The sequence below is a fragment of the Aplidium turbinatum genome, chromosome 3 (assembly GCF_918807975.1).
Source record: "Aplidium turbinatum chromosome 3, kaAplTurb1.1, whole genome shotgun sequence".
In the NCBI taxonomy this organism is placed as follows: domain Eukaryota; kingdom Metazoa; phylum Chordata; class Ascidiacea; order Aplousobranchia; family Polyclinidae; genus Aplidium; species Aplidium turbinatum.
In genome coordinates this window covers 40766350-40785943 of record NC_137474.1, presented here as the reverse complement: position 1 = coordinate 40785943, position 19594 = coordinate 40766350, and the positions used below count along the sequence as shown (strand labels likewise).

Below are 19594 nucleotides of genomic sequence, written 5' to 3'. Positions count from 1 at the left end.
TCATTATATTCAAAAACAGTATGCTTTTGATAAGTGTGTGCAACTGTGCATGCTTACACTGCTATTTTTTTTGTTTTGTTATTGTCGTTTATTGTTGTGTTTCAGATTACTGGTAGGCTGAGTGCTACTTTAATATCAGTATAAATTCATTATGCTGCAATTGAGACAAGGATGGTAGGGTAAGAAAAAAATGTTAGTGTACCGTAACATATATATGTCTGGTGTCTGTTATAAGTATAATGGTACGGTAGTTTTCGGATATTCGGATCTGGATTGGATATTGCTTTTCCTATTATTTTTGGATCAGGATTGGATTCGGATATTTCTAAAAAATTTCGGATTGGATTGGATTATCAAATTTCAATATCCGCACAACACTGGAATGTAGACTGTGTTGTTGTAACGTTATTGACGTTGTTAACGTTATTATGTATTATTAACAACGTTATTAACATTATTGAACAACTTGGCTCTTTTTTAACCAGTTTGGCCCTTTTTTCGACATTGTTTGGCTCTTTTTCTCAAAAGCTGTCTGACAACCCTGACTCTCCAAGCGCACCTGATTGGTCTGATGAAAGCCTTCGCTGAAATTTTAAAAAGGCAGTGGCTATTTGACCGGCTCCGGTCTTTGAATCTGAAACACTATTTGACCGGTCATGACGTCACTACATAAGCACTTTTTTCTTTTAAAGCAAAAGACGATAAGCGCGTTAAGTTTTAAATTCAACACGATTTCTTCAACTGACTCCGTGGCGCATACGTAACGTCTCGGGCTGCCATTCTAGAGGGAATGAGTTCGATACTATCCGGAATCGATCTTTTTTTTTTTAACTAAATTTTGACCCAAAGTGCATTTTTGTGGTCAATTTTTAATTTGAGTAGCCTACAGCCCATTTTTTTAAATCTTTCCAAATGTGAGTAATAAATTTAAGTTTTTTTAATTTGTGAATAAAAGAATAACAGTTAACCTCTCAAGTACATGTAGCTCCACACAGAGTGAAATTTACATGCCTTTTGACTCCTTTTTATTTCTTTAAAAGTAATATCTAAAAAGACATTATTGACCCAAAAAGAATGTCTAAAAAGACATTATGAAAAGCAACTACGAACAAAGGCCAGTGTTTCGATCTCCCGACCTCTTCAGCGTAGCGTAGTAAAGTGAAAGTGGAAAGTTGTCTTGAAGGGTTGGTTGAGATGATGATTTGAAACTTGACTGATTGTTGTGCGACAATGAGACTGGATTTAATTTTTAACTTCGGACTTCAGCGAAACGTAATCTTACAGCCTATTAGAAGGTGTGATTTTTTCAGAGAATTTGTGCTAAGAAATGAAAGGAATTTGTTAAAAATAAAGACTAGAAAAAACTTTTTTAATTCGTTTTGAAATTTTTTTATTCATTTGTTGATTCATTCATATCAGTTTGTATCCTTTTATAGTGAAAAAAAAAAAAAAAAGAACGCTTCCGGATAGTATCGAACTCATTCCCTCTAGAATGGCAGCCCGAGACGATACGTATGCTCCACGAACTCAGTTGAAGGAAACGTGTTGAATTTAAAACTTAAGGCGCTTATCGTCTTTTGCTTTGAAAGAAAAAAGTACTTATGTAGTGACGTCATGACCGGTCAAATAGTGTTTCAGATTCAAAGACCGGAGCCGGTCAAATAGCCACTGCCTTTTAAAAAGCCTTCCAAACCGTGGCCATAGCTCTTAAATGGCGAAGAATTATCAAGATAAAGTGATTAAGCATGACGATCGACGCTAAAACTGGTGTGTCCGCCGTGAAACTTAATTTGTTCGCCGAGATAGCTGCTCAGACGGTCAGACCGGACACGTTTGTCCGCCGCCAACAATAACGAATTTCGAGGCCTGCTGTTGTTTGATTAGTCAACTTATTACCATCTGAAAATGCAGCGCTCAACTTAGACCACTAAAGTTCACTGGATTTCCTTGTTATCTCGACTTTTCCAGATGTAGCCTATAATTTGAATATAAAACTTCTAACTAGCATGTATTTTTTGGACAACCATCAATCATTCGTGTAAAAAATAAACCAGAAAATACATTATTTACAATCAGACTGCATCTCCTTACACAGGTTGAAAAAACAACTGTACGAGCTCCAGCTTTTTATAAAGCATTCTGCTTTTGCCAAGTTGACCACTTTGTTGCCCTTTGTTGCTTTACTGGAGGCAAAATTTTGCATGCTAAGGCTTTTTGATAATTAACACAATGAATGTAACACTTATAAGTTTTTATTTTTTTGTTTTAATGTGTAACGAACCAGAGTGTAGAACAAGGGCAACGAAAACTTTGTCTGTATATTATATATACCGGTAGCCCCACCTGTGATTCTCAGTTTTCAAAACATGCAAATGGAAAAAAATTAGTTTAGGACATTAAAATCACTGTAAAAAGCTTAAATATTGTTGGAAAGCTTGCAAATGCGCCCCCAATGAAAAGTGATTGACCCCCCCCCCAAGGAGAGCATGTCTCCCCAGTTAAGAACCACTGCTCTATTCCATTTGGAGAGCGGGGGCCGGGGGGTGAGATTAAAAAATCACTGATGATGAAATTTGCGGTTTGTTCAGTAGCATTACTAATTTTACTTTCTAAAATTGGCCTTGGCGTTTTTTTCTCTGTTTTATATACCGTACCTATAACTTCCTGATCGGTTGAAATGCTATTCCTGTAACTTCTCATTGGTCCGATGATTCATTTGTCTTACCAAAATTTTTATGTTTAAGTTTCTACCGATGTTCGATTGTTGATTTATTGTTCTAGTCTCCTGGTGATTTGGTTTTGATTTACAGTTTTTCTTTGTTTAATTGTCATCAAATATCAAAAATTGGAAACAATTAATCAAAAAATGCTTATAAACTTCTGTTACTTATGTGCGTGAACAACTTGCGCATTGCAGCCATTTCAACTGTACCAAGAGGAAGAAACATGATTAGCAAAACAAGATATTTTGGTTGAATCTGTGTTTTCACAATTGTGTGATTTCTTCATCGAGAAAATGTCAGTTTAATTAGCAGTGGGCTATGCTGGGGTGATTTTTCAAAAACAACAGAACTAGAGTTTAAAAGGTGCGTATGGACATACCTAGGAATATTTTTAAAAAAAATTTTGATTTTGTGCAAATTCCGGATAGAGCCCGGACTTTATGTGAAAAATACAAAATGGCCGCCGTACAAATTGACAAATCTGCAATAAATTTGCTTCCTGTCAAGCTTTTGGGCTGGTTTTGGTGTCAAAAGAAGGAGAAAGTTGAGCTTGTTTGTTTAAAAGAGCAATAAACACTTAGTGTGTATGGGAACTACAAAACAAATGAAAAAAAGTGCCTTTTGAAGCTTTTTTCAGCTTGTTTTCTGTCAAATTTTTCACATTTTACTTCATTTCAGATTTTTTTAGATTGGTTTATGCCAGATGTTAGAGAAACGAGAGCTGAGACTGAAGTCATACCTTCGAGTAGACAAGTCAATTGTCGCCTCAGTTATAGTCCTGGCTCTAGTGAAGCTTGTGGTTAGGGGTGGTGATGGCAAGACTACCTCCATGGCAGACGAGTTTAGCCTGGTGTTGGAGAAGAGTGGTACTTACAAATCCTTCTCGCTCTCAAGACCGCAGATTAACAATATTGGGTCACATTCTTCTTCTATCGAGTCTTCTAAAGTTTGTTGATACACCACAGATTGACACATTCTTCCGCAACGGAGCTATACACTGACAGGTCCCACCTACTGCACCGGGTGGCAAGCCGAGGGCAAACAAGAAGGTGGTCCGCTGTTTGGGGCTCGGTGCCACAGATACATGCAACTGGGCCCGTGTTGAGCCCCACTTGGGTCACATTGCTGGTGCGTTGGTTGATTGTGTTCTCCATTTCAAGAAGATGCTATCCAGAACTAGCAAGAATAACCTCCTTGTCAGAGCCTGTTCCCTTTATCTGGAGAATGGGTTCATTGTGGCATCACTAAAAGCATTGTATCACTTCTGTGACAAGGTGACAATGCCCTACCTCAACATGGTAGAGCATTGCCAACACTCCGACCTCGTCCAGATCCTTCCTAAACTACACAAAGATCTTGAGAGGGCTAATCTTGAAACTCTGTCTGAGTTCCACGTTCCCTGTAAGCATGTGAATGCTGAATCACACAGCCCCACAACAGACCTTGACTATTACTTAGATACTGCTATGACCAAGCAGGGTGCACTTGGCCTCAAGATGCAATGTGAAAGAGAGTACTGGGAAGACGAGACAGAGAATAGTGAGAAGAGTACAAGAATCCATACACTAACTGAAGAAATGAGGGTAAACCTCCCCACAGAGAACTTGCTCTCAGAAAGATACTTTGCCCAATTTGAAAACCTTGCAGGACCGTTCAGTGTTCGCAGCACATTCAAATAGATACTTCAAAGCGAAACGAATAAGAGATGATCTAATGTTTGCTAAACATGCACTATAATTGACAGTGAGCTAGCGTCCCGCTAAGTGATGTAGAATTTAGATGAATTGGAGATTGCATGGACAGTAACACAAAAAGAATTGATTAAAACTAAACTGAAAGAACGCATCCAGTACCAACGGATGATTCATCGCGACAGCCAGGCAAATCCCAGCCTCTACAAAGTAAACAGCTTGAATGTATATACCATGCTGCTGAACCTAGCTGTGATTCTTGGAACTGAGGATGATGATATTGGGACCATCTTCTCAACAGAAGATGAGGTATATGCCCATCTTAACCTTTACTGCTGCAGCTTCCTCTGGTGACACAGATCAACCAGTGAAAATATGTATTGCAGCAGCAATTCCTGAACTCCTTAAAGAATACCCTATAGGAACGAATGTGGCTGTGTGACACACGATGAAGAAAAAGCGCATAAAATTTCTTTTGATTAAAGCATACGACAATTGCCGCCGCAACCCAAGGTTTGTTGATTTGGCGACGGCAATGTTTTTGCCGTCGTAGATGGAAGCTAATTTTGAGGACTGTTTGTTATAATTATATTAAAACACTCATGCATAAATTTGGCAAATTTGACTTTTGGATATCTTTTTGTTGTGAAATATTTATAGTTTTCTAATGGTTTTTCCATTTGTGTTACCGGTACGGTATTATACCTAATTTTTTAACACAGTTAAAAAAATAGGTATTACATAAAATTCTTACCATATACATATATATATATATATATATATATATATATATATTGTGAATATAGCCTCAGAGGCTATATACACCTGTTCACTCACGCACGTTGTATTTTTTCTCACCTTCTCTTTTGTATAACAATGAAAAAGCTGCGTTTATAACCACTGAACTCGACAAATTATGGCGTGAATTTCATGGCTCCTTGCGACTGCTTTGCTGTCAGATTCCAAAGAGTATCAGTTTGACACTGCTTAGAAGCATTTTTTTAGACTTTGTTCATTAATAGTGCTTTTTTGCTGCTTCCAGGGGTCTGTAACAGTTTGAATAAGCAAAATTTAGTTGTTAGAATTTTTACAGTTGGGCAATTTGTCTTGGTAAATTTTTGTTTGCCAAAAAGGGTTGACCACGTTCGCCAAACAAACTTGCTCATGATTTTTGCTGCACAACTGTTTGCTCAGGGTCACTGAGTCAAATACTTTCAGTTTCATTTTATTTGCTAGCCAAGTTTATGAAATTGACTGATTTTACGCACTCTATTTTTAAGTCTGTCAACTTGAGAAAATCCTGGGTATGTCTGTAGTATTACCACTGTCTGTAGTATTACCACCAAGCACCTACTGAAATAGACTTTACTGGGAATAGCACCTAAACGACCAGGCGCCGAACCTAAATATCTTGACACCACAATGTAGCAGGCACCTAGAAGACGTGCTCCTTTTGTGAGCCAAGAACAATCTTGTTACTTCTGCTAGTCATAATGAGGTTTCATTTCTAAGTTTATTCTTCCTTTGATGCTATGGCCTACCTAACCAATTACTAAACTAAAACCCTTCCCTTGGATCACGCTTGTGAGGCTCACTGTTAATTATTGATTAATTTATCTTGAATTGAATTAATTACATCCAGTGAATTATTGTAGCCTAGGTGGGAATGTGATTATTGTGATATTATTAATAGTAACAACAACATTTTTTGTGTGAACATGTCTAGTAAAAATCAGACCAATGACACAAGAGCTGAATTAGCAGAACTAGTGAAAAGAAAAGAAGAAATTTCAGTAAGCTATTTTGCTTTCATACCTTGAATTTCAATGTTTTAGTATTGTTTATGTTGGCATATTCTTCACACTTTTGTACCAATATGCTTGTAGACTGCTTAAATGTCATTGCCTAGAAGTTAAGATTGATTTTCCGTCTGGTTATAATGAGGGTTGTAAATTGTAAAACTGGCCTACCAATTTTGCTTCAGTTTGTGTATTAGATAGAGTATATATAACAACAATGGAATAAATATGTAATACATCAGCAATGTTACTATAGCCACAACGATTATGCATAATCAAAATCAATCTGTGCCTGAAAAATCTTGTCTTTCATTGCCTGATGTTGGAATGGCGCAACGGATAAGGCGTTGGCTTTCCGATTATGCAAACGTAGCTTGACTCCCGGCTTCAGCTGGTTGTTGAAAAACACCGCTCACCTCTACCTAAGGTGTAATAAATTGGGTGGGCTTAAGTGCTGCAGGAAAGGCGGCCGAGAGAAAGTAACTGGCCACCCTACTCTCCTTAGTGCCGAAGTCTTAGTACAATGAGAACCTTATCTTCTCATACCCGACACTTAAATGAAGTACGGTATGTGACCACCTTTACTTTTTACACTACTAGTATTTATTTCTCGTTAATTTAGGAAACACTTGCAACTTTGGAAAGACAAATTTATGCTTTTGAAGGGAGCTACCTAGAAGACACTCAGTTATATGGGAACATCATAAGAGGCTGGGATAGATATCTCACTAGCAATAAGTATGCAAAACTTTTTACTTTTAACAAATTTAATTGGTGTTTTGCATGGCTAACAAATGTATCTATTGGCTAGCAACTACATGTAGGAACATAGCTGCAGCATGCTACTTATTTGTTAAAATTCTGGTTATTCGACATGATATCCAAGCCCCTGTCAGCGAATTAAACCGTTTATATGAGATTGTTGGCACCAACATCGGTAGCTTTGTGTCATACATTACGTTTTTTGCACATGCAAACATTTTTACTTATGAAACACAAAACTCTTAATAATCTACCAAAGGTATGATGACAGTTAATAACCATATTTTCAGGCAAGTTAATCTAAATTTTGATGTTTGTCAAAATTTCTTTGCTTAGAATCAAATTTAAGTCAGTGTGATATCCGCTTTTTAAGACAGAAGATGCTTCTGTCATGTACATTGTTCCAAATATCTGAAGAAGGCTTGATAGGCAAAAATGATTACAGTTTATTTTTTTCAAGATGATGCATGCCACGTTATTGCTCGGTTTTGTGTGCTTATGAAGACCTGCCAAACAATCAACTTGTTATCACACAAACATGAAATAAAAAATTTCCAAATGTTTGATTGTTGGGCAGATTTAGAAACGAATCTGAAACAGTTGAAGTTGGTTGCTTTAAGTTTACATTGATAGGTTTACACTTGTTACATCAATCAACTTAAAATAAACTCCCACTTGTCTTTGTCAGAAATACTAATAGCAAAGGAGACCGAAGAAATAGAAAGTTCAAAGAAGCTGAGCGGCTTTTTAGCAAGTCTTCGATCACCTCTATAGCCGCTGTTAGTGGCCTTATGGATGCACTAAAGAAAGAAACAAGTAAATAAAAAATAAAGCCATTTCCATGATTTATTCAATACAGTAGTTGCAAATATGTAAACATAGCCTTATTAGCCTACCTTCATAAATTTGTAATACTTATTTCTTCATTTTTGGACTGTATGTGTAATTGTGTATATTATGTTTGTTTATGGCAACAATAATGCACTGTATTATATAGATTTGTATTTGAAAATTAATAACATAGCACAGCGTGGTCGAACTACAGGCCCGCGGGCCGCATGTGGCCCGCGGATAAAATTTTTGTGGCCCGCAAGCTTTCACAGTATTGATCTAGTTTGTATTTATGTTACAGAAAGTAATTTAAATTAGAACAAGTATAGCATTTATATATATACATTGTAGATAAAAAGTATAAAAAAATTTAATTCAAAGTTGTAGACAGCAGGGCCTATAGGCCTACTGTTTCAACCTGCCAGGTCTCGTCAGTACAACTGGGCTTCTTAAAGGCTGATATGTACCTAGTGTTCCGGACGTTTTTGTTTCCTTTAAATATCCCACAGTTTTCATGTTATGTATTTTTTTAAATTGGAACTCTAATACTGGCTATTGCGCAACAGTCAGAAATGTAGCATAATTCAATAATTGCGACAGCATCATTGCAATGATGCTGTCGCAACCTAATCTCCATTTGTATAACAATCCTATGGATGCTAATGTGGAAACACAGCTACCAGAACTTCAGCTCGAACTCTGCAAGCTTCAGTGCAACCAATTCTTGCTGTCAAGTCTAAGCAAGTCAAGTCTAAAAACAGAAATCGAATGATAGACAAAACACTGGAAGATAGTCTCCGACTTGCTACCACTAACATTGAAATTGATGTGGAAACGATAGTATCAGAGAAACCTCGACCACAGACATCTCACTGATAGAGATTTGCGATAAATTTCTATTTGCTATTGTTTAACAATTTCGATTACGCACCACTATCATTTTATTGGAAATGGCCCGCAAGTTGTTACGTTTTTGCAAAGTGGCCCGTAAGTCAAAAGTAGTTGGACCACGCTGACATAGCACTAAAGTGAAAACTAAATTTTTTAGTTTTTGTCATTTTTGGTTGCTTGCTCTTATTATTAAGTATTAACACTATTATTAAGTATTAACACTACGATAATCACTACATTTTGTGGGTGACTTATATACAACCTCCAACATAGAAAATATTAAGAAAATATGTACAAATCTAAAATAGAGGAATATGAGTAAATATTTTTTTTGTATTGTATAATGTATACATCCTCAGTATTTATTTTCGGTTGGTTTCTTACTAGAGGTGGCGACTGAATGAAATTATGATTTAAATCAATGATTCACTCAAAGATTTCAGCAGATTGCTTAAATTTAACCTTTATTTTCCCGTGTGCGACGTAGACAGCGACGCAGAATCTGAGAGAGCAAGCAAAAATGGTGATGATTCTTCAAAAGACAAGAAACCCGATGACGTAGAACAAGATCGATCAAATGGAACTGACTCATCATCAAGGTAGGACTTATTTTCAAATTGGCCAGATGATGCTCAGCAACCTGCATTTTCAGACAATGTTTTCGGAAATAACTTGATATTGCTGATGTCAAAAACTATGTCATGAACTATGTCAAAAACGTGATACATTTTGAAGTGGGAGGGTGCGAAGGAAGAAGGGAAGGCTAGAGTTAAACTGGAGAGTGATTTATTTGGAAGAAGACCGTATTCGATGGAGAGAAGTTATTTAGAGTAACCCATACAGCAAAGCAATCGTGTTTTACATTGATTGAATGTCTGCAAACGTTGAATCAATGTAGCAAACGATTACTTTGCTGTCTGGGAAAACAGCACTCTCACTACAAAGAGAAAAACCGCCGTAAATCAGGACGAAGAAGTTGCTGATTGTTTTTCATTTCAGGCCTGGAACTCCACACACTCCAATTAGTAGAAAGAGCAGTGGGAATCTCTCGGCGCAGTCTTCCAGCGCTTCAAAAGACAAGAAGAGGAAAAACAAATTACCGCTGAGGTATGGCAGAAGTCTTGTTTAATGTTCATGCTGTTGAGAATTCACGTACACGCTGTAGAAATGTGGAGTGATAGGTTGACAAGGTCGCATCCTATCGAGGTTCCGTAGCAGTTCAAGCTGTGTAAATGATTCGTTGAGAGTGTATGGTAAAAGTGAAGAATGCAGTATTTAGCTTTCCTGTATCTTGCGCTTAATCCGTGATTAAATGCCTTGTTTTGTAATTTGTATACAGGACAGGTTAATAAGTCAGTAACAGTAACGTTTTACTTCACTGTTAGACATGTATTTGATAATGCATTATAACCCAGACAGAAAATCTGTCGTTTTTGACATTGATTGAATGTCTGCAGACGTTGAATCAATGTTAAGAACGACTGATTTGCGATCTGGGAATGTACCTAAGGCTAAAGACCTCTTCACCATCACAGCCTACCGGCAAGAATACTGGAACTTGCTTATTAACTTGTCCCCTAACTTTATTTGCAGCAGCAAACACGCAAAGTATGGGAAAAAGATACGAACGGTGAGATGACATTTTTTCTTAGGAAATGCGAGCAAAGTTACTAAGTTTGCGCAATGCAATAGCGTCAGTGTTTGTTGAATATTTTTATACGTACTTTGGTGTAAAAGTTTGATGAATATATAACTTTACCAAATGTAGGTAAAAATCCATACGGAAAATACCTGTATTTTTGAAGAGAGGAGATATTTTTCAGTCGGGATACTTTCTGCATGGATTTTTAGTGATTGCCTGTTTTACCACATAAATATTTTAAAATGCTACTGTGGTGTTTGAATAGGAACGTTACTTATGAAGCTACGGTATTATGTTTCTTTGTGCTTGTCGCTAGATTGCAATTCTTGAAACCGGCGCCGTTTAACAACGCGAAAACAGCTTAAATTTTTTAAAACAAAACCTTGAACGTCAATAGCCAACGTAACATCCATTTATACCCATTGCCGACAATTAAGGTTTTTGTTGTAAAATGTAATCCAAGTAACATGTTGATCTCGTCATTCAACCGTGACCATCTTAAACTAAACTATTTGTTCATTAATATTGCTTCTGTATTTTGTGTCATTAAAATTTGTCTTTTTTTGTGTAGGGAGGAAATTGAATTGCGTCATTAAGGTGTGCCGATGAATGTCAGCTGAAGAGGTGTTCGCAGGCGGATTATTACCAGCGATTCTTCCCACGGATTGCCAGATCAAAACACTGTTTCGAGCAAATTCTGAGATCGGGAATGTGTATTCTTTTGACTCCAAGACACTGTGGAAATTAACTTAACCACGTAGTTTCACCTTGGCTCCAACCATCAACGCGAAAAAGACCGATTTACTGGTTGGAATTACTGATCCAATGATTTTATTGCAGTGCGATGTTGACCTGGGTTTTGTGTAGTTACATAATGATTAATGAGTCGTTTTTACTGAAGATGTTACCAAGTTCAACATGTGATCATATGCTTAATGTTTACTTGTTATGATGTCATAACTTTTTGCCTTATTGTCCCGACTTCTAGTTCTAGCCAGGGATATCTAAAGAAGGAGGTACGAAGGCTTTTAATACGTCTGACAGTAGAAGGTCTTCTGTTTATCGTAAATAATCTTTGTTTCTAGCATCTAGATCTGCTTATTTGATAGACAACAGTGAGGGTTAGTTACATCAATAGCGGATGTTTTATGCGACCGATTACATTTACTGGTAATTTGGTCAGTCAAAAATGAGTTTGCGCAAATTTCATCATTGGATCATAGTAATCGGGGGTTCTAGTCAGCGGGTTACTGTTGGTAGGCCTACATAAAAAATTATGTTACTTTACGGAATAAGCTCCTGAGTAGTAGTAGTGTAGTAGTCCAGTTTTAATCCGGTGATGTCCCCGTTACCGAGGGTGGCCGGATTCACCTCCAAATGCCGCAATCGCCTTCACACCCTCCCTCCACATCGATCTGTCTAACGCGTCCTCTCTTGTTAAGCCCACCTTGCTGCTTTCTTCCTCAACTTGCCTTTTCCACGTTTTCTTGGGTCTTCCTTGTTTTCTACGACCCTCCACTCGCAACTCCAGCGCTTTTCTCAAAACATCATCTTCATCCCTTCTCAAAACATGCCCATACCACCTCACTCCATTCGCTTTCGCCAACTTATCAACATTTTCATTCAACCCAAGCAAGTTCATAAGTTCTTCAGTATTCCTTTTGTCCATCAGCTTCACACCACACATTGCTCTCACCATCGCTCTCTCAGTTTTTCTTACAATCGCCAATTCGTTTTCCCGTAAGCACCATGTCTCACTTCCGTACAGCATTGCAGATCTCACACAACTAGTATAAATTCTTCCCCTCATTTTCAACGGAAATCTTCTACCACATAACAACTCTCGACACTCTGAATTTCACCCAACCAAACCTTACTCTTGCAGTCACTGCCGCTTCACAACCACCACTTGCATTCAGTCTATCTCCTAGATAGCAAAAGGCATTCACGGATTCAACTTCGTCATTCAGCTTTTCAACAGGACCAATCATTCCTTCCTCAATCTTCCTGCATCTTTCACATTCAAAACCATCTCCGGATCTGCATGTCACTCCTTCATCTTTGCACATCTCCCATGCACCCACTTCTTGCATTTTTGTACACTTAACAGAATTTGCCATCACTCTTTTTCCACATGGGGAGCGTTCAAATATTACGTAACGCTGTTTTTCCGAATTTTTGACCCCCCCTCCCCCATGTGACGCCAACGTAGGCTAACGTTTTTGTCAACCCCCCTCCCCCACGTGACGCTTTTCCATTACAAAGCCCGTTTTTTCAGTTTATATCAAAATATTGACGTGGAAACACGTGCTGATGAAATATCTTGGTTTGTATGTACCTAAAGCTTACATTTGAGACATGAAATTTTAGCTATATTCTTTTTTTGGAATTAAAACGTTATGTACCTACTGAAAACGTTTAGTAGCCCACCGTCCAAAATGTTTCGATCCAAATCTTTCATTGTTTGGTTATGTATTGAAAGAAACATCACAAAAGCGCAAAAGAAACCGCAAGGAAAGCTAAGCATCTTCGAATGGGGTCATCAATGCTTCAAAAATGTTTCTATATATTGGAGCAGTAGCCTACTCTCGCTTGTGTGGTTCGAACTTACAATGATGTAATATTTTGTGCTGTCACAGGCGATCAAGGTCACAATTTGGTGTTCTATTGCAGACATGTTGTGCAATGCCCACCACGTTCTTCTGAACGGTCTGCGTGATGCTCAACATGATGTTGTTCAGGGTTACCAGATACTCAAGCAATAGTAAGGCCAAGTTCATTATAGAATAAGGCCAAATTTTTTATTTATTTCTATAAAGCAGAAAAACTAGAAACCATTACGGTATCACTTTAATTCATCATCAGTATGCCTTACTTACTGTACACTTACTCATTTTCAATACTTGGAGAATAGGCTATAGCCTACCTTAACCTTTCAAAAAAAATGATTAAAATATAACTGTTTCTGATAAAATTGGTTTTTTCTATTATTATTACTATTACCCTATAATCAGCAGGTCTGTGAAGTTTTTAGATGGTTTACAGAACCAGTTGCTTACACCTTACTATGCTGTTGGTACTATGTACTGACTGAGCTAGGAGACTCTCTAATTAGGCTACTTGGCAATAGTCCCGAAACCCGGTTCAACTCAGAACCACCCTGTCCACAGCTAACACTAAAACGGATATAGTTCAGGTTTTAAGTGATACTTTTATTTGCAATTTACTTAAAATAATACTTTCTAAACCGGTCAAAATTTGCAGCCATAAAAAGGGCCAAATAAGACCAGATTTTCTGGCCTTACTTGCATCGTTTTTTTTTAAGCCAACTGCAATTTAAAAAGGCCAGATTTTCGGAATTTGGCCGAAAAAAAAGCCGTCTGGCAACCCTGATGTTGTTCACTCACGTCAAAGCAAGCTTTGTGATGTAAGGATGCTGCCTTGCAATTTCGCAATGTGAGGTTTTAAGCACTTAGAACCTGTATGGAATTACAGTACCGTAGTCGGGGGCTCCGGAAGCGGGGGGGGGGGGGGCGGATGCCCCCCTGCCCTCAATTTTTCTGCAGATGGAGGGGGAGCAATGGTGCCCTTTTAAAGTCATGTAAGCAACTGCACATTTTGCAATACCATAACAATTTCTGCTATTTGCTTTTAGCCTAATAATAATCTTTCATTTTTGCCTCAAAATATTATTTACGGCAGAAAATTTTGCAACACAGTAAGTTACAGGCCTTAAAACTCGTTTTTTTTTTGGTAGCTCCTTCTCGGCGGCCAAATCTGTGTGCTTGGAGGCCAAAATACAAAATAACGATAGCACAAGTAAATACAGTAAAATTAAACTTGCAACAATGCTAAAATGATCACTTAGCGTTGTTGAAGTCTGGGCCTGGGCGACGTCCTACAATAGAATCGTTTCACCACGCAATAACTGCTTTATCGGGATTGTAATCCAGTAGCCTACTGCGGGACCATCTAACGACACTCGCACGAGTGCCTTCAATGTGGCTGATTTTAAAGAAGTTTGCCACTCCCCTAGAATTCTTTTTAGCAACGAAAAACAATTCTCGACATGATTGTGTTGACGATGATGGCAAGGTAATAAAATAATTATTTCAATGATGTGAAGGACATTATACTAAAAGAAGCATAATTTTTGCAAAATATGATCAAAAAATGTTTTCCTTTGTTTGGATGTCAACTAACCTAGTTCTCCTTTTTAACAACGATTCAATGTCCGACAACATCGAATCGACATAATAACGACAATATTGCCAGCCGATGTAAATTAGCACTTCGGATTAAGACTTTGTTAAAATAAACGTCGAGAATTACAAACAAGACTAACAGCGCTGGTGATCGCAGATGGATATATTCAGTGTTGGACGCGATAACTCATTTTTCAGTTAAGCGATAATCGATAAACGAAAAATGCCTAAAGCGATAACGATAAACGATAAATCAAAAAAAAGTTAAGCGATAAATTATCGCCGATAATGTCCGATAACGATAATTTTTTTTCTTGATTAGCGCTGCCCCATCCCATGCAGCACGAACTGTTTTCATCAACATGACGAAAAATCGAACATAATATATTGTAAAGGGACATAACTTTTTGTAAGTTATGCATGAATAGAATCGCAACAGCGGCAGTAGGTATCGAATCTTCAACCTCTTGATCCAGAATCAAACCACTGAGGTAACCGCCGTGCTTATAATTATACCTTCAGATACCAGTTGGATGCTTTTATCAATTGAGTTACACTGCCGCTTACGTGCAGTAGGAAAAATAATTAAATCAAATGAAAATACCATAAAAAATTCCAAACTTTGTATTTTGCTTTCTGCTTAAAGGGCTGTTTACAGCAAAGTCAGCAATAATTGAAAAAATTCCAAAAAACGCAAAATGCTTGAAAATTTATCAGTAGTAATCTTAAACGTTATATTGGTAGTAAAAATGTGCATAGCCTACTGTGAAATCCATCAAGCTTGTCAAATTGGTCTTGTTTGTTTAAGAACAATAACATAATTATGGTAATTTACTGATAATTTCAGATAATTTTATTTTTGTTTTCTTTGTGAACACCTTCAAGCAGTGGCAGAACGCTGAGTTGTTGAGATAAGAATTACAATATAGGCACTGTATTATTGGAATAAAAATATTTGATTGAGGTAGGCTAGGTCGCATAGGTAAATGAGAAAGGTTATACTGTATTTAGCATAATTTTACCACGCAACTCGATGCGCCTATTGTCATGCAAAAACTACTACAAGATGCAAAAAATGTGATGTCGGTCTGCATGTCAAATGCTTTAAGCAATATCATATTCCGCAATGACTTGTTTCAGTGATGTTGTGTTAGTTTGCTAATTTTCATCTTCATATTTTTTGAACTTTCATTTCAATAAAATGCTCGATGACAATAATGACATGACAAGACATGAACAAGACATTTCCCATTTATCACTTTGAGCAATAAGTAAAATGTAATAACGCTAAGCATTACGCACAAGAAACTTGTGAAATTTGTTAACGGATTTGCCTAGCGTCATATATATAGGACGGTTTTTTTCTCAAAAAGTACAAACACAATTAGGAAAAAAATAATTGTGATATGTTCTTTAGGTCATAATTATGCAATATTTAAATTTTCCGAAAATTTTTTTAAGTACTTTCACTTTCGGCACAAATGGGTTAACTTTATAAGTTAAATGGCACTTACGAATTTGGTTATTATTTTTGGATTAAAGTTATATCACCAAGCTAGAAAAAAATCGAGCTTATAGTCTATAACCGATCTTGTGTTGTTATTGTGTGTGAATTTTGTCTTTTAAACTGAGTTTGTGACGTAACCGCACGTCTCAAGGCAAGTTCTTGCAATTTTAGTTAATCTACTCATCTAAAGATTTAATGCGCTTAAAACAGTAAGTTTGATGTTTTGACGAGAGCGATTTTATTTTTTTACGACAATTACTAAAAACTAACACTTCCAACGAAAAAAGAAAACACAAGAATAAAATAGTTGATCGTGAGGTGGCGCGAAAGACCATGTTTCCGATGTAAAAGCGGCCTCGTATTGCGACACTTTCACAAACCACTTGCTAGTTTCTTTCGCTTCAAAGGAATCTGTACTGTCTGTGCGCTTACATTTTAATTGTAAAATTCACTCGCGATTGCCCATTGCAGCAAAACAACAAGAGACTTGTTGCATGCATTTCATTGCATTGCAATTTGCAACTCTAAAAATTATTGTGTTGTCAGGGCCGTCGCTGCAGGGGGCGTGCCCCCTCCCTTGACAACGACCTGTGCACATACACTTCAGGCACTGAAGAAGAACTGGTTTTAATTTTAGTTTCATTAACTAGGTGGCTAGTAAAAATATTACTTTTCATGGTCTTTCCACTTGTGCGTTGATCCGAAATAAATTTATCGGCGATTAATTATCGGCGATAATCAAATATTGCCTTTGGCGATAACGATAAACGATAACTGAAAAAATAATTGAGCGAAAACGATAAGCGATAAAAATTTATCGGCGATAATTATCGCCGATAAATTATCGCCGATAATGCCCATCACTGGATATATTCCATCAATAACAAATATCCCCGCACAATGCAACAATGGCGATTATGACGGGCTGACATAATTTTGCGTCACTCTTTGATACTACATATTTTCTACAGTTAATCCACGATCATTGTATTGCGAAATGAAATAATTGGCTAGAAGAGACCGGCGGCCAAACTTGGTCGATTGAGGAGGTAGCATCGTCGGTCATTCAAGCACTACTTAGCGGCCATAGCCGCAGGCTGCTTTTAGGCTTGACAGTAGGTTACATCATTATAACATAGCACAGCGTGGTCCAACTACAGGCCCGCGGGCCGCATGCGGCCCGCGGATAGAATTTTTGTGGCCCGCGAGCTTTCACAGTATTGATTTAATTTGTATTTATGTTACAGAAAGTAATTTCAATTAGAACAAGTATAGCATTTAGATAAAAAGTATAAAAAAATTTAATTCAAAGTTGTAGACAGCAGGGCCTATACTGTTTCAACCTGCCAGGTTTCGTCAGTACAACTGGGCTTCTTAAAGGCTGATATGAACCTCGTGTTCCGGACGTTTTTGTTTCCTTTAAATATTCCACAGTTTTCATGTTATGTATCTTTTAAATTGGAACCCTAATACTGGCTATTGAGCAACAGTCAGAAATTTAGCATAATTCAATAATTGCGACAGCATCATTGTATCGCAATGATGCTGTCGCAACCTAATCTCCATTTGTATAACAATCCTATGGATGTTAATGTGGAAACACAGCTACCAGAACTTCAGCTCGAACTCTGCAAACTTCAGTGCAACCAATTCTTGCTATCAAGTCTAAGCAAGTCAAGTCTAAAAACAGAAATCGAATGATAGACAAAACACTGGAAGATAGTCTCCGACTTGCTACCACTAACATTGAAATTGATGTGGAAACGATAGTATCAGAAAAATCTCGACCACAGGCATCTCACTGATAGAGATTTGCGATAAATTTCTATTTGCTATTGTTTAACAATTTCGATTACGCACCACTATCATTTTATTGGAAATGGCCCGCAAGTTGTCGCGTTTTTGCAAAGTGGCCCGTAGCCTAAGTCAAAAGTAGTTGGACCACGCTGACATAGCATGATGCCCTTTTTTGTATACTGGACACTTGTATGTTATCATTACTCAATACATAGTGAGCTGATAGATTAGCATTATCGCTATAGGCTATCTTATCTTAAAACTTGAAAAAAATTTGCCTTTTAGTAAAAAAAAAGTGCTCTTTTTTCGTAATCTTGCCCCCCCCAGTCAAAAATCGTTCCGGCGCCCCTGACCGTAGTTGATACTTGATAGAGATTTTGTTGGTGCTGTTGGATATGATTTCAGCTTAATTTAGTATCCAAACGACGATACCAGCCCAGCACAAATAAACTACCGTACCGTAAGCGTTACGTAACGTTTTGCTTGAACCCCCTCCCCCCCGATGTGACGCTAACGTAACGCTTTTCATAAACCCCCTCTCCCTCTCGATAACGTAACGTAATATTTGAACGGTCCCACCACATGAGTCAATTTTGCTCATTGTGATTTCCCCTTCCGTTCCACTTATTACGACCTTTGTCTTTTTGATGTTCACACGCATACCTTTACAATGAAGTGACTTCTTCCACATCTCAAATTTCTCTCTCAGGTCTTCCATTGTGTCACTCAACAAAACCAAATCATCCGCGTATAGTATCTTCGTCCAATTTGTCTATTGACCGATCCACTGTTGGTAGCCTACATGCAGCAATAAGTGTGTAATCGATAACAATTATCAAAAATTTTAGTGAAAGGCTAAATTTCGATTACCACACTTTCCAATTCTGACACCACGATTATACGACATACGTAGGTTACGTTTTCATTGGAGCATTGATTGTGGAGCAGGAAACAGGTTAGCGCAGTGTTTCTCAAACTTTTTTAGTCCATCGCCCCCTTTTCGTTATTGAAATAAAATTTTGCCCCCCTAATTTTGTCAAGTAAAATAAACATTGACAATAGAGTGATAGAGAAATTTAGTTTTGGGAATTTAATTAACGAAATTGACAGTAACATGATAATGTTCATTGTTCAATGGGATGGATGAGCTTGGCGACTTTTACAAAGTTTTGAAATGTTTGGCGACATCTTCGTAAGATAGAGTCGAAGATCATCCCATTTATGCACTAGCAAGCGATTTCTTTGCTTTGAAAGCATCAAGGTCACTGCCGAAAACCCCTTTTCAACCATATATGAAGTAGCCTAGGAAACGACAAAATCCACATTCTAGCTTCTTTCCACAGAAGCTTATATTTGCCAGCAACCTGGCACCAAAACAAATCGTATCAATCATTTTTCAATTTCACTCTTGACTCATCGTCTGTTTGCATATCAATGAAATGCTCTTGAAGTTCTATTCTACAGTAGGCCTATGTCTGTGGGTTTGGTAGAGAATGGTTGTACCACCCAGTTTGGAACATATTGGAGGTCCACGAGATCTGCAAAGCGAAGTTTCATGTCTTTATGAAGCATGTCTAAATTCTGTGCAGTATTTTTGGCGTTGTTCTTCTGTAATAACATTCTCGCTCAAATTTGGAAACTGAGTTAAGACCTTTTGATCCAAATTTTGTTTGAATAGAGATAGCCTAGCTTTGAAATAAATGAGGTAATCACGCTTTTGCACTTGATGAGAGTTATCATTTCTGC

The 19594-nt window shown here is 37.5% G+C and overlaps 1 protein-coding gene across 2 annotated transcripts; it reads left to right on the top strand.

The window, feature by feature from the left end:
* Nucleotides 1–6073: 6073 nt before the first annotated feature.
* Nucleotides 6074–11332, top strand: LOC145767393 (chromatin modification-related protein MEAF6-like). 2 transcript variants are annotated; one of them, XM_082579204.1, is made up of 7 exons: nt 6074–6207; nt 6836–6951; nt 7664–7791; nt 9185–9296; nt 9697–9804; nt 10294–10327; nt 10911–11332. In XM_082579204.1, exons 1-7 carry the CDS (start codon nt 6133–6135, stop codon nt 10920–10922), a joined length of 585 nt encoding a protein of 194 aa, XP_082435330.1. In that variant the 5' UTR covers nt 6074–6132; the 3' UTR covers nt 10923–11332. The 2 variants fall into 2 exon arrangements, with proteins under 2 accessions (XP_082435330.1, XP_082435329.1); XM_082579203.1 differs by having other exon boundaries at nt 10291–10327.
* Nucleotides 11333–19594: the final 8262 nt, after the last annotated feature.

Coding starts and splice junctions, on each gene's coding strand:
- LOC145767393 (XM_082579203.1), top strand. CDS start 6,133: ATGTCTAGTAAAAATCAGACCAATGACACAAGAGCTGAATTAGCAGAA. Junction 6,952..7,663: donor AGATATCTCACTAGCAATAA/GTATGCAAAACT, acceptor TGTCTTTGTCAG/AAATACTAATAGCAAAGGAG. Junction 9,297..9,696: donor GGAACTGACTCATCATCAAG/GTAGGACTTATT, acceptor TTTTCATTTCAG/GCCTGGAACTCCACACACTC.